Source organism: Filobasidium floriforme (genome assembly GCF_021052385.1).
Source record: "Filobasidium floriforme strain CBS 6241 chromosome Unknown HD553scaffold_1, whole genome shotgun sequence".
In the NCBI taxonomy this organism is placed as follows: domain Eukaryota; kingdom Fungi; phylum Basidiomycota; class Tremellomycetes; order Filobasidiales; family Filobasidiaceae; genus Filobasidium; species Filobasidium floriforme.
In genome coordinates, this window is record NW_025763622.1 from 542,190 (window position 1) to 555,012 (window position 12,823).

The 12,823-nt window shown below is 52.9% G+C and overlaps 6 protein-coding genes across 6 annotated transcripts; 2 read left to right on the forward strand and 4 right to left on the reverse strand.

The window, feature by feature from the left end:
• Window positions 1-75: 75 nt before the first annotated feature.
• HD553DRAFT_302373 (Endonuclease/exonuclease/phosphatase) lies at window positions 76-2,252 on the forward strand. The gene is made up of 3 exons (XM_046178738.1): window positions 76-402; window positions 471-762; window positions 830-2,252. Exons 1-3 carry the CDS (start codon window positions 129-131, stop codon window positions 1,761-1,763), a joined length of 1,500 nt encoding a protein of 499 aa, XP_046040047.1. The 5' UTR covers window positions 76-128; the 3' UTR covers window positions 1,764-2,252.
• Window positions 1,868-3,139, reverse strand: HD553DRAFT_4645 (uncharacterized protein). The gene is made up of 3 exons (XM_046184243.1): window positions 3,076-3,139; window positions 2,230-2,968; window positions 1,868-2,096 (listed from the first exon to the last, which is right to left on the reverse strand). The coding sequence occupies exons 2-3, from the start codon at window positions 2,941-2,943 to the stop codon at window positions 1,899-1,901; spliced, it is 912 nt and encodes a 303-aa protein (XP_046040048.1). The 5' UTR covers window positions 2,944-2,968; window positions 3,076-3,139; the 3' UTR covers window positions 1,868-1,898.
• HD553DRAFT_346914 (uncharacterized protein) lies at window positions 2,992-5,282 on the reverse strand. Its single transcript, XM_046183256.1, has 6 exons — window positions 4,884-5,282; window positions 4,676-4,778; window positions 4,341-4,427; window positions 4,201-4,231; window positions 3,690-4,113; window positions 2,992-3,616 (listed from the first exon to the last, which is right to left on the reverse strand). The coding sequence occupies exons 1-6, from the start codon at window positions 5,084-5,086 to the stop codon at window positions 3,229-3,231; spliced, it is 1,236 nt and encodes a 411-aa protein (XP_046040049.1). The 5' UTR covers window positions 5,087-5,282; the 3' UTR covers window positions 2,992-3,228.
• Window positions 5,283-5,736: 454 nt separating this feature from the next.
• HD553DRAFT_262737 (ribosomal protein S7 domain-containing protein) lies at window positions 5,737-6,254 on the forward strand (the record flags this gene model as incomplete). The annotated part of the gene is made up of 2 exons (XM_046177432.1): window positions 5,737-5,840; window positions 5,948-6,254. Coding segments are annotated over 2 exons (411 nt in total), but the record flags the coding sequence as incomplete, so codon positions are not given.
• A 1,247-nt stretch (window positions 6,255-7,501) lies between these two features.
• Window positions 7,502-10,460, reverse strand: HD553DRAFT_353737 (amino acid/polyamine transporter I; the record flags this gene model as incomplete). The annotated part of the gene is made up of 15 exons (XM_046183783.1): window positions 9,995-10,460; window positions 9,864-9,932; window positions 9,695-9,769; window positions 9,539-9,626; window positions 9,392-9,476; window positions 9,175-9,327; window positions 9,049-9,106; window positions 8,903-8,965; window positions 8,763-8,842; window positions 8,662-8,693; window positions 8,562-8,624; window positions 8,327-8,497; window positions 8,045-8,267; window positions 7,861-7,978; window positions 7,502-7,798 (listed from the first exon to the last, which is right to left on the reverse strand). The coding sequence occupies exons 1-15, from the start codon at window positions 10,094-10,096 to the stop codon at window positions 7,502-7,504; spliced, it is 1,677 nt and encodes a 558-aa protein (XP_046040051.1). The 5' UTR covers window positions 10,097-10,460.
• HD553DRAFT_4764 (ADC synthase) lies at window positions 10,367-12,738 on the reverse strand. Its single transcript, XM_046184253.1, has 8 exons — window positions 12,592-12,738; window positions 12,327-12,528; window positions 12,142-12,264; window positions 11,470-12,081; window positions 11,182-11,389; window positions 10,906-11,117; window positions 10,744-10,839; window positions 10,367-10,669 (listed from the first exon to the last, which is right to left on the reverse strand). Exons 1-8 carry the CDS (start codon window positions 12,598-12,600, stop codon window positions 10,638-10,640), a joined length of 1,494 nt encoding a protein of 497 aa, XP_046040052.1. The 5' UTR covers window positions 12,601-12,738; the 3' UTR covers window positions 10,367-10,637.
• Between the last annotated feature and the right edge of the window lie 85 nt (window positions 12,739-12,823).

Genomic DNA, 12,823 nt, shown 5'->3' on the forward strand with positions numbered 1-12,823 from the left:
TTTCCGATTCCATCTCTGCAACGAGCGGGTGTGAGCGGACATTTCACTTTGTTTGCGATGTCCATCGGCATTCCATCCGTCCATGACGACATCGATCTTGTTGATGGACAATCTCACTTGAAGCTTGAATGAAGCAGTTGCAGCCTGAATCGTGCAATTCTACATTATTGCTCAGAGGACCACATCGCTTGTCATCGGCCAGCATTCAGAGCACTCGAGATACCGTCAACATGTCCGAGCTCAACGTGTTTGCTACCACCTTCAACCTTGCTACACGAGCAGCCGCTCTGACGGATGGCGAGCTACACCGATGGTTGGCGCCCATGTGGAACCGCAAGGATGGAGTCAAGGCGGACGTGGTAGTGATCAGTATTCAAGAGATGTCGCCTCTACACGTCTCGAGTGAGTTGTAGGTGTTCGATATTCCGATGAGAGTGATTCACTGATAGGACCATCCGTTGCTCACCTAGTGTCCGGACTGTCTGTGCCTCTGGTCGACAAGCTTAGCTCTCGCTTCCTCGAGAATCTTAATGACGCTACCGACTCTTCGACATACTACCAGGTCGCTTCCGAGTCACTATGTTCGATCGGACTGTGGGTTTTTGCCGACGAACAATCGGTACCGAAATCGAAGTTGGGCAAGGTGGTCCTCAGCGCCACCGGATTCGGAGCAGGAGGGACAGGAAACAAGGGTGCGGTCGGTGCGAGGGTTCTCATCGATCGGGGCGCCGTCGAAGGGCAGAGCCAATGGGAGAGTTTCACGTGAGTACCGAATGCACCCTGTAGCCTTGCCTAACAGGGCCAAGCTGAGTTTCATCTTGTACTGCAGCTTTATCTCGACGCATCTAGCCGCTCACGACTACGCCATCAAGACGAGAAACGCCAATTACCAAACCATGCTCACTTCCCTCATCTTCCCTGCCACATCGGCCCTGGACGTACCCTCTCGAGTGTTTGAGACGTCTCATTGTTTCGTCCTCGGTGATCTCAACTATCGGTTGAGCGACAAGGTCAGGACGGTCGAACGTCGGGTTGCCGGGAGCGAAAAGGATCAACAGAAGAATCCGCATCGATGGGATGCGATTGTGGAAGGCTCTTTGTCCCCGGACCAGGGTGAGAGGTCGGAGTTGTTTGCTCAACGTAAATCTCTCGTCGAGATGGACACGCTCGCCGAGCAACGTGGTCGAAATCAGACCATGCTCGGTCTGAGGGAAGGACCGTTGACCTCGTTTGCCCCGACTTATAAACGTCTCATGGGCAAGGTCGAGGGGTACCACCCGAAACGTCGACCGGGGTATACCGATCGGATCCTATTTGCCAGTTACGACGACCGTCTAGAAGGAGCCTCGAACGGCGATGGGGATGACGATGACGATCAGACCAGCTTGATCGGGAGACGCGTAGTCGGGAGGACCAAGGCACTCGTGTACGATTCCATCCCGGAGATGATCATCTCGGACCACAAACCCGTCTATTCGATCATCAACCTGCCTCCACCCTTATCGGACCGGTCGACGCCTTCTATGGGATCCACGCCTTATCAGACCCCCAGGCTACCCTTCCCGTACTCCGTACAAGCTGCGTCCGACCCACTCGTCCTTGCCATGTACAACGGTGTCGGAAGGACAACAGATCGGGTGATAGGGTTCGCTTGGTACTCGACGTTGATCCTGGGAGGTGGCAAGGAGGTCGTAGGGATCGCAGTAGAGGTCGTCTTGTTGACTGTTCTACTATTCTGGTGGAATGGGATCTGGCCGTTTTGAAGTGTTTGATTGAGATTTGTAACATTATACCCGATATAGAGCAAAAGATTGCAATACCACACACAAGTGATTGAGACGTCATCGACGCAGAATCAGCCAGATTGAATTGCATCGAGGGAAATCATGGTCTTGAAATCAAGCGATATGTGTAAATCGTCTCCGCTGAGAATGATTTCGCTCTTCTGCGTTGAAGCCCAATCTGGAACCCTTCTTTGGCCAAGCGTCATCCACACCTGGTCCGAGGTCAGTGATGTCTTCACCTCCCTCCCAATTCCCCCTCTCTGCCAAGCCGGCAAATATGCCGAATGATTGAGGTTGCCACGTTGCCCACATCTTGATTGGGTAACCGACCAGATCGAGATGAAAAGGGACGCACATGCGAAAGAAAAACATCGAAGAAAATCGTGAGCTTGCGTGCTTACTCCATCGACATCGACCCAACCCAACCCAGCCTAAAGCAACTTACCTGAAAGTCCGCCGGCTCATTCCATTGCGTCCGCACCCCCGTCTGTTCTTCCGTCTCCATTGTCATTGATATGGACGTCTCCGTGTCCACCGACATTGACCCTGCCGTGAACGTCGTCCTGGGCGTCCGTTCACGCGATACCAGCTGCCTTTCACCTCCATAGCAATCCCCCGTTCCATACCCACTTCTGTTGTATTGATTCGCCATGTAACGGTTCTTATCCTCCATGCGGCTTCCGTATGACGAACCAATACAGAAGGCATTCGGGGTCGTGTTCAATGTTGTATCCCCGTTGACACGTTCGATCTTGCTCCCCCACAAGCCAAGAATATCGGGTTGAGGGTGCCCCTTAGGACTAGCCTCTTGATCGGCAAGGTGTTCAGCAGGTGGAACAAGTGGAACTCCACAGTCCATACTGTTGATGTTATCATAGTTGCCGACCATGTCCATGTCCTGGTCCTGGTAGTAATCCATCGTGAAGGCTAAGCTTGTTTGAGTTGGCAAGGCGTGGGATCTTGAGCCGAAAAACAACGCGCGATTCGTCGTCGCCTTGTCGATTTTACAGGTGATAAACATGTCACGCTGATATTCATCGCCGCCCTCCCAAAGCTGTTCGGGCGTCAGATCATTAGAGACCCCGCAAGAATAGAAGATTGCGACCAGGTACAAGCCTAGGTCAAACAAGACGTTCTTTCGACACTCGCCACACTTCATCTTAGCGGCCGCCTCTCACAACAGCCTGGTCAACATTTAGGACAAGGTCCGAGTGGGAAATTGTATGCATAAATGTACGAAGAGCCGTGTGAGCCGAGTCTCGATGAATTTGGATTAATCGGATTATACTACTCTTGATTGTTTTATCGTATGATTGGTTCGTAAACCACAAGCGTCCTGCTCGACTCTCCAGCCCTTTCATGATAACGAATCCTCATCCCCATTTTTTGCAAGGCCTTCAAATACCGATCGATTGTGGTCTCTGTGTCTTGTCGCAGCACCTCCTCAAGCATCCTTCTCTACCTTCCACAAGGCCCTCGCCTGCGTCTTTCTCGTCACGTGGACATTCGACCCGCTACCCCCGCCGAACCTCAAGACGACATTCTCGACTGGGACCTGCGCTTTCGCCTGTGCCGAATTGACCGCTTGCCCACCACGAGCGTTCGCCAAAGCCAGAGCCCTCTTCCTCCTCGAGGCGATGATCTTTCTCGCAAAGCCGAACCTCTCTTGATCGGACCCGAGCGCGGTGAACGAAGCGTCCTCGAGGAGAGATTTGAAGAGTTCAAAGGGGAGCAAGGTAAAAGTGGCAAGGAATTCGGGATTGGTGGCAAGGGGCGTCTCGGGCGAGTTCCGAGCGAGTTCCTGCGCGTAGCCGTGGGACAAGTAATTTTTCCTGTCAATCCGAAAGAATGAATCTGATCAGCATGCATCATTCAAAACGCGCTCCCTGTTCTCAAGCGACTCACACGTCCGACCTCAATCGCCCTACCCAGTCGTCCTGCTGTACTTCGTCATTCCCATTGACCCAAGCCACACCCGCCTTGACCGAGGCTTCCGAAGACGGTGTGACCGACCCGCTTCTGCCCCCCGCGCTCAATCCCATGGCACTGGCCAAGCTCCCGTTGATGTAGTTGGCGATCCCACCAAACCCGACCTCTTGACTCCCCTCATTCTCGTCACCCCCATCCCGTTTGGCGGTGCGGGAAGAGACGATCTCTTGTTCCTCCCTCGCATCACACCACTCGATCCAAGAACGAACGGAATCGACCTGGATGGACTTTCGGCAGAGGTCGTACGCCAGAGAACTCAGATCGGGGAGAGCGAGGAGGATGGAAGCGAGAAGGACGGGACGGGCGTTGATAGGGGTGATGAGGTTGACCGCGAATGGTGCTGGAGGGCGATGGCAGAGCGACAGGTACGGTAGGTTCAGCTCTCGGCGCTCTCGAGAGAGGTAGTGGTAAAAGCGCGTATGCTCACCGTACAAATACCCCAGACAGATCGCGATCGCCTGTCCGAACGAAACAAAGACCAGGGTATCAGCCTCCTTTTTCCTCCGAGCCTCCCTGTTCACGACTCCTCTCAAAGGAAGACACCCGAACACCTCCTCTCCGACCCACCTCGTCCGTAATCTCCGGGTCGACCAGTGCTATCCGTACGGGCTCATGAGGCGCCGACATGTCCATCGAATGAGCAAAGTAGGCGGACTGGGAGAGGATCACTAGAGGAGCGCGATAGTGATCCAAATGCAGGAGGTGCGAAGTTGGGGTAGTTGATTAGTTAGCGAGGTTGGGCATCAGAGTTAAGATAGAGCAAGAGCTTACGGCGGTGCAAGTGATACGATCGATCCCTGTATGCAATTAGATTAGATGTGTTCCAAGACATGTTGGAAATCAGCTTGACGAGTTTCCTGTTGGAGCATGGCATGCGGAAAGTACGACGGTGAATTACTTACCTGGCCTGGACCACGATGTCGGAATATTTGCCCTTCTGGACCCGTGTCCCAGATCGAAGCACAGACGTTCATTGCGTGTACGGTACCAGGGTCTTGTTGCATACTGCAGGAAGAAGACCCGGTACGGGAGATATCAAACAAGCGATAGAACCAGATTCCAAGTCAGCCATAGAGCGCTCTCGAGGAATGTCGCATCGCGAATGCTCACACGATCCCTCCTCGGCTCGAGCTCGGAACATCGGCCTGACCGTTCTGACTGGGAGCAACCGACGGAGCAGGCTCAGGGTAGACGAATCCATTGGTCATGCCAGATCCGCCTGCCGTTCTCGGAGTCGAAGGCGTGTGAGTACCGTTAGTTTGGGGTTGAGGTTGAAAGGCGGAAGAGGAAGCTACGGCGTTCATGGTCGACATGTCGAGGTCGTTTCGTTCTTTCTTCTTTTTGGCAGAGATGATTCTGGTGGCACAAAGCTAGCGATAGATAAGTTTGGGAGTGTTGAGGAGATTGTGTCGAAGTAGTAGACTAGTAGCTAGTAGCCAGTAGTAGTTGTATGCAGGTAGATGCCATGATCCGATGGTCACTCGACCTGCAACTTGGCTCGCGCGGCCAAAAAAGTCTAAGAGCAGCAAAAGTTCCATCCTACCTACCTACAGCTAGACCATCACTATTACCCACCGGTGACCACATTCCTAGAAAAGACACCTGCCATACTCACGCCACAATGTCTGCCAGGCCATCACTCAGCTCCATCGCCCGGGCAGGTCTTTCACTAAGCCGTACCGCTGCCGGACGAGCAGGTCCCTCCCGCTTCATCTCGACCAGCACTCCCAACCCGAACCGACCTACCCCAGCTCAATCCCTCGGATCCATCTTTGAAGAGACATGGGGGCCCAACTCTTCTGCCGCTCTAGGTCTCTCGAAAGCCGACGAAAAGGATATCAAGGCCGACCTGCGGGCTGCAGGATTGTCACCGTCGATCGCGGATGTTCCAAAGAAAGTAGATGCACAAGGTCAAACTCAGGGCAGGACGTTGTACAGGCCCGGTTATGCTGCCGATACTCGACCGCCTAGGGTAGACCCGCTGTTGGACCTTTTTACCAACCTGTTGATGAAGCATGGTAGAAAGGCCGAGGCGCAGAAGAGGATCGGGGAGGTCTTGGATGTCATGTAAGTCTGACTACGTTCCTAGATCAGTTTGCCTTTATTGAAGCTTATACAAGCTGACTCGTGTGCAAATTCAAATTACGATCCTCTCCTTCGATATGCCACGACAGCCGCCAGACAACCCTTTCCGACCCCGTCCCCCTGATGCACCAAGCCATCCACCTCACCTCCCCCTCGATCCGTATCGTCTCCCTCCGTCGGGCCGCCAAAAACGTCCCCATCCCCTCGGCCTTGGACGCCCGTCAACGAGCCCGAACAGGAATCTCTTGGATCTTGAAAGCTGCGGAAAAGGGTCGAAAAGGTGGAGCGTCGGAGAGGACGGGCAGGATCGCAAAGGAAGTGCTAGCTGTGCTTGATGGCTCGAGCGCGGCTCTGGCGAGAAAGGACGAGGTTCATCGGTTGGGCGCCGTCAATAGGTGCGTCGGTCAGGCGGTCATTGTGGACCATTCGAGTATCGTCTCGTTTTGGCCTTGCTGATTTTCGGTTCTTTTGCGTGACCAGGTCCAATCTCACCACTCGGTGATCGAGGTAAACGAGATCCGAGATCGAGACATCACCGATCCCAGCATGATGACAATAGAATTGTACCACCATCTTTACATGAGCCACAACATGCATCTATCTCTTTTACCTCGCTCTCTTTACGCGCCATCTACGGTTCTTGACTCGAGATGATTCAATCGGTCGTGAAGCAGGTACGAGATCTGTGTCATGCGGTCGATGGTCTTTGCTCAAACCCTGTCAGGGTCCAATATGCAACTTGCATTCCCTGCTAGCTGCTGGTGGCCACATCAGATGGGATAGTTGGGATGGCACTACTAGGACATCTTCGACAGTCGACAACGGTTGGAGCGAATGTTTGTGGCTTGTCAACACACGCACGCCGTTCGACAGATCGAAGACGAGTAGAGGTGATGAACCGGATGATGGCATGCTATCCTACCGATCCTCACCAGCAGGTATACTGTACAATACTGGCCAGCGAAGCAAGGGATGGAAGCGAGCAAGCTTACGGTGAGGAAAGGTGACCGGCCGGCGGAGGTTCATATCAAGCTACGCAAGCCGGACTGATAAAGAGATCAAGAAGGGATGCGTCGACGAAATATGCTCATGGAAGTGACAAAGATCCAATGCCCTGTGCCGGACTTGCATGCCCGCCCTGATGACTTGCCCCTTGCATTTAATCCTGTCAGGACATCATCCATGCCACCTTGTCAGCATCCTTGCACAAATCGCCCTCAGCAAAGCACTCGCGACAAATGTACACAACCTCATCAGCTTGTCTTGCCCATATCTCCCTTAGCGAAGCGTCCAAATAAAACTCGATACCGTAGGCAAAGTAGGCTGGGGTCCAAAGCGGGCTGTGAAAGTATCAGGCTGTGGTGGACGTGTCAGGTGGATGAAGCATGAAGACAGGTCGATTGAGACATGAAGACAGGTTAGTTGGAGGAGGGCTTGGGTAAGCTGAATCGACATGATTGCCATTGGTGTGCCAAGAGTCGGTCGGGTCTTGCTAGCCGGCGACCCGTTGACGAGGATGTAGGGGCCCACATCTACGAGATCTTTGGTCTGGCCTGGAGGAAACGGAACCCTATATCCAGCGCAAGAATGAGATCTTATATTTACAACAACTGAACCCGTGACCGTCCCGGCACGCCACTCAATCAAGCGCGAATCGGGTGGACCCCTTCGACGGCACTTGGCGAATCGTCCGACATTGGCTCGTCACCGCTATTGTACTGTTCGGTGACCTGAATCACGCCGTCTTTTGTCTTGACACTCGAGATGGCGGGACCAGTGTAATGTTTCCGTGCGCTGAAGACGTACCAGAGCAGTGCTATGAGCGTAAAGCCAGCGAATACTACTGAGGCGTAATTCATGGAAGAGGGTGTGACGGGGATAGCGGTGGGCATGCAGAAGAGCACGATAGAGAATGACACCCAGCAGATGGTCAGGATATTCTGGTTGTCGAGGCTCAGGTTAGCCAGGCGATTTCATGAAAATATGCGCTCAAACCACTCACAATGGCGTAACCGAATCTGCCCAGCGAGAATGGCGCGTTCTTAACCAATTCTCTTCGACGCAGAACGCTGCACATGACTGGGAACATGTAGGAAGCTCCCAAACAGATGGTCGCGACTCTGAGTAGAACAGAATATGAGACATTTCTCTATGGAATTGATCAACCGAAGATGTTCGGTACTCACCCTGTGAAAGCGTTGAACGCAGCGGAACTTCCGAAATAGATACACCCGAGGAGAGCGTCTACAACGGCAGACAGAATCAAGGCGTTCAAAGGCAGTCCGAAGCGCTTGTCGACCTTCTTCCACACGCCAGATGCAGGGATGCCTCCATCTCGCGAGAAAGACCAGGTGCATCTTGAAGCTGCCGTAAGCGAACCGACAGCGGCAAAGGCCCAGATTCCGAGGACTATAGGATATTTTGACGTAAGCTATCCGCGCTGTGGACAGACCTTGCAATCAACTCACTGAGAAAGAGCAAGCCAAAGGCGCCTCCTGCACTGCCAACTACGAGTTTGAACAAAAGCGGCATGGGCTGCAACGATGGTACAGCGAGTAGGTCACTGATGTTGGTCAGGACAAAGTTGAGAGGAACCAAGTAGACGACACCAGTGACGAAAGCCGCGGCTACGCTCAAAACTGAAAGTAGGACAGAATTGTCAGTTGTACAGCGATGGCGCGCTTGTCTCGCGAACATACTCACCCATGGCCTTCGGGACTGCTCGTTCGGGAGCATGGACCTCTTCGCATAGGGCAGCGACCATGCCTATTCTCGGTGTCCGTCAGGAAACAAAGTCGCGAACGGAGAGAGAGTGACACCAAGGGCTTACCGTATCTGTCAAAGAACGACACGAAAACTGGTTAGCCCCTTTCCTTCGGCAGATTAATAGACGCAGCCACTCACCCTGTCAAGGTGTATGCCGCTTGTAACAGACCCACGAAAAAACTCCAACCTGGGGTATAACCTGATGCAGAAGCATCGAACTAAGTGTGAAAGTACTCAGCTTGATTCAATGCGGTCGCCGAAGCCAGACCGAATCTCACCTCTCCGAAAGCATAGGCTGCCGAATTCCGCCTTGGTGCTTTGACAAGCAGAGTCACAATGATCTGCGTCAGAGGGAAATGTGCCGTCGCAACAAAAAGCGTAAGCTTGAACCCTGAGTTGCGGACACATGACTGCTTTCACGCACGATGATGACAGAGGCGCCAGTCCACCACAAGCAGACTTTGTTGAGCTTATCCAAATGCCTGAGAAAGAGAGAATACGGCAATGAGATCGGCAGCTCGGCTCACGCTTCATTTAAAGGGTGACTTACGAGTTGAAGAAGACGTTGATCGACAAGGAGAAGATAAGGCAAAGCCAATACGTCAGAACCGTCTGCCAGGCAGTAGGGACGTATGACTCGTCCCAGAGGGTGATGGCCGCAAGAATGAGCTGTGCCCCTGAGAATGTAATTGATGCGGTGACCCTTGCAACACACCGACACGAGGTTAACTACAAGCTCCCTGCGTTGGTGAGAATGACTGGCTCACGTATAGTTTCCGGCCAGCGAGAGCCATCCATTGACATAGGACGCCAGCGCGCTATACTTCGGGGTCGAAAGCATGGCCGACCAGTCTGTGGGAGATCGACCCTATTAGCGATATCTTGGCCTTGCACTTGGCCGCCTCGTGGCTTACAATATACACCGCCAGAAGTCGGGAAGACGCTACAAATCTCAGCCAGACTTGCAGCGATTGCTAAGCTGACCAAAGACACCAGCACCCACTACTTGTCCGCTCCAGTTCAGTTCAGTTTCATATCCGTTTAGCTTGTCCATTGCCCTTTCCACTTACACCCCAGATGATAGTGACGGGTCCACCATTGGTCAAGGCAATATTCAAAGCAGTGTTGAGGCCCAGCAACGGTGCCTGTGAGCAGGATTCCGGTAATGCCACATGGTAAGCATGCAAATAAGAGCTGGTCGTACGGCCTGATGTAAGTCATCGGAATTTGATCGCTCACCATGATTGCAAAGGCCAGACCCAGCACAGATAACATCCCGAGCGATCGCTTGAGCTCCTGCTTGTAACCCTAAGAGCGCCGGTGCCTGTTTCAGCACGCTGATCACCGCGACCCACCATCATATCACGCACCATTTCCTTGAGACGGGAATCGGCTTCGACGGCATGGCTTGTCGGACTGACGACCCTCTCAGAAATCCCTTCTTCTGCGACCTTTTCTTTGCCTGAACCCATGTTGAACTAGGCGTCGATTGATTATACTAGCAATGTATTGAGGATCGAGCGAGGTCTAGGTTGAAGATGGACCACAAGGCAAGTGCAGCAGCCCATTATCACTTGCTTGCTCGCTTAGTCTTATATCCATATCTGCCGGACAAGCAAATTGCTGATATCTGTTATCCGTCCTCGAGCCATCCATTCGACTCTGTTCTCGCTGCTCGCTATCAGACGGTCATGAGAGGCAGGCACCCCTCTGCCGTCACGCCGTTGATCACTTGAACCGAGAGATAATCGCAATCCCGTGCCCTCACGCCCCGGATCAAAACGACCTCGACCTCGCTTCGGAGCCAAATAGCGCGGACAAGCATCGGCGGGCGAGGACCCAAGGGCACAAGAGAGGGAAGGGTTTGCGTCATGGGCGGCGGCTGAACACACAGAATAGAGTCCAGAGCCGCTCAACTTTGCGGGGCACAAACAAGTCACGTGCCGAATTGCTCCGATTGATAATCAATAGTCGAAGCTACAGGCGACTCGGTTATGCAACAGCTCGATGCTGTCATTGCTGTTGCTGCAGATTGTAGTAGTATTCTGTGGTGATAGGGTAGGGACGGTTTGCTTAGCGACAATCTGTCAGCTGCAGACGCCGCATACTGTAGACCCACCTTCAGCGGCATCGATGCAACGGACATTGGCTCCCAGCTTGTTGATAGTCTCCATGTACTCGTCTTCCTCCACGCTATCAAATACGATTCCACCACCTGCGGGCCCGTGACGATAAAGCTCTTAGCTATAGCATTACATCATGCACCCGTTGTGAGACTTACCTGACTGGAGGTAAGCGACTCCATCCTTGAATGTCATCGTCCTGATGGCGATACACGTATCAAGCTCGTTCGAGTTAAAGTCGAACCGGCCGACCGCACCCGCGTATACCCCTCGCTTCTCTTGCTCCAAGCCGCCCACAATCTCGATCGCCTTGATCTTGGGTGCACCAGACACAGTCCCAGCCGGGAAGATGGACCTGAAGGCGTCGAATCTAGTGTAATCGGGATGTTCAACGCGAGCCCTTTTGCTCCGCTACCGAAACGTTTCCCGCTCACCTGGTCTTGTCCTCTCTGAGAATACCGCTAATCTGACTGGTCAGGTGAATGACATGGCTAAACTTTTCCAACCTCATCAAGTCGTCCACCTGCACAGTCTCGGGCTTGCACACTCGATTGACGTCGTTTCGAGCGAGATCGACCAGCATGATGTGTTCGGCCCGGTCCTTTTCGCTTGCTAGGAGTTCTTTTCCTAATCGGATGTCATCTTCATCGATTGAGAAGCCATGGCAGGTCAGCTTTTATGCTCGAAAGCACCACGTAACGACTCGACCAACGGGAGCTTACCTGCTGGGGTTTTCCCTCGCTTGACAGTACCGGCAATAGCGTGGTTATACACCTTGCGGTTCTCAACCTTGCACAATGTCTCCGGACTTGCTCCGACAAGCTGAACATCACCGCAGTTCAAGTAAAACATGTAGGGGCTCGGGTTGACTTGTCGCAGATGGCGGTATGCATTGAAAGGGTGGAGAGAGGTGGGCCGACTGAGGCGTTGCGATGGTACGGCTTGAATGATGTCTCCCTTGACAATGTGCTCCTTGAGCTTTGTTACGAAACCCTCATAGCCCGCCTTGCCAACATTTGAGACTGATTCGTTTCCCCGCTTGATAGGAGGCTGATGCGGCAAGGGAGTGTCCGGTCTTGCCAGCTGTTGAGACAGCTTCTGAACCTTTGCGACGGCCTGATCGTAAATCGTCGAGAGGGAGGAAGGATCCGAGCCGTCAGGGAGGTAGACGTGAGAGACAATCTTGACGGTCTGGTAGATGTGGTCGAACACGAGGATGGAGTCACAGAACATGAAGACCGCCTCAGGAATTTCAAAGGGAGTCCGTAGCTCTCGCTTGGTTTTGGGTTCGAAATGCTGGATGCAGTCGTAGGTCACGAATCCGATAGCTCCACCTGTTGCCAGGAATGAAGATCAGTCGAGTACGCATGAGAAGGTGTTCCAGTTCGACTTGCCAGTGAACGTCGGTACTTCCGGGATAGACTGATACCGGTATTGTGCGAGCTCAGCCTCTAGCGGCTTCATGGGATCTCCGCGGATTTCGTATCCTTCGCCGGTCTTGATCACCTTGAAAGGATCTGAAAAGTCGAATGTCCAGTCGGTAAATCGGCGGCGACACAAGTCATCCGAGCCAGCTGACCTGATCCGATGAAGCTATACCGAGCTACATGCTCCCCATCCATAATACTCTCCAAAAGGAAGCTGTACTCTGACTTCTCCGTGATCTTGAGGAACGCCATCACCGGAGTCAGTAGGTCCGCAGGGATCTGCGCACAGATTGGAATGCAGTTGACATTGTTCTTCGAGATCAACTGTTTCACCTCTTCTAGAGAAGGTGACGTCTATGTGCAAAGATTGACAGATTTAGCTCAGCATTCCAAGGCCAGGCGAACGTTCACGCTTACCTGAACCATGACTGCTGAAAATGACTCGATGCTGGCTATTGTTTGAAGATTTTGAAGCGAGAGTTCCAAGCGGTATATATAGGCTCGATAGTGTCTATGTGTCCACTGTGCAAGTGTATAATCATATAGCTGTAGGCAAGTGCGACCACATCGATCTGTAAAGGCTGATCCGATGTGATTTGATGCTCGACGCTTCAACTTTTGACTCGTTCGGTCACCTCCACGACCTCCA

Coding starts and splice junctions, on each gene's coding strand:
- HD553DRAFT_302373 (XM_046178738.1), top strand. CDS start 129: ATGAAGCAGTTGCAGCCTGAATCGTGCAATTCTACATTATTGCTCAGA. Junction 403..470: donor GTCGCCTCTACACGTCTCGA/GTGAGTTGTAGG, acceptor TTGCTCACCTAG/TGTCCGGACTGTCTGTGCCT. Junction 763..829: donor AGCCAATGGGAGAGTTTCAC/GTGAGTACCGAA, acceptor CTTGTACTGCAG/CTTTATCTCGACGCATCTAG.
- HD553DRAFT_4645 (XM_046184243.1), bottom strand. CDS start 2,943: ATGAAGTGTGGCGAGTGTCGAAAGAACGTCTTGTTTGACCTAGGCTTG. Junction 2,097..2,229: donor ATGAGCCGGCGGACTTTCAG/GTAAGTTGCTTT, acceptor TACCCAATCAAG/ATGTGGGCAACGTGGCAACC.
- HD553DRAFT_346914 (XM_046183256.1), bottom strand. CDS start 5,086: ATGTCGACCATGAACGCCGTAGCTTCCTCTTCCGCCTTTCAACCTCAA. Junction 4,779..4,883: donor TCGAGCCGAGGAGGGATCGT/GTGAGCATTCGC, acceptor TTCTTCCTGCAG/TATGCAACAAGACCCTGGTA. Junction 4,232..4,340: donor ACCCGGAGATTACGGACGAG/GTGGGTCGGAGA, acceptor TCGTTCGGACAG/GCGATCGCGATCTGTCTGGG.
- HD553DRAFT_4764 (XM_046184253.1), bottom strand. Junction 12,265..12,326: donor GTATAGCTTCATCGGATCAG/GTCAGCTGGCTC, acceptor TCGACTTTTCAG/ATCCTTTCAAGGTGATCAAG. Junction 10,670..10,743: donor TTGCATCGATGCCGCTGAAG/GTGGGTCTACAG, acceptor CTATCACCACAG/AATACTACTACAATCTGCAG.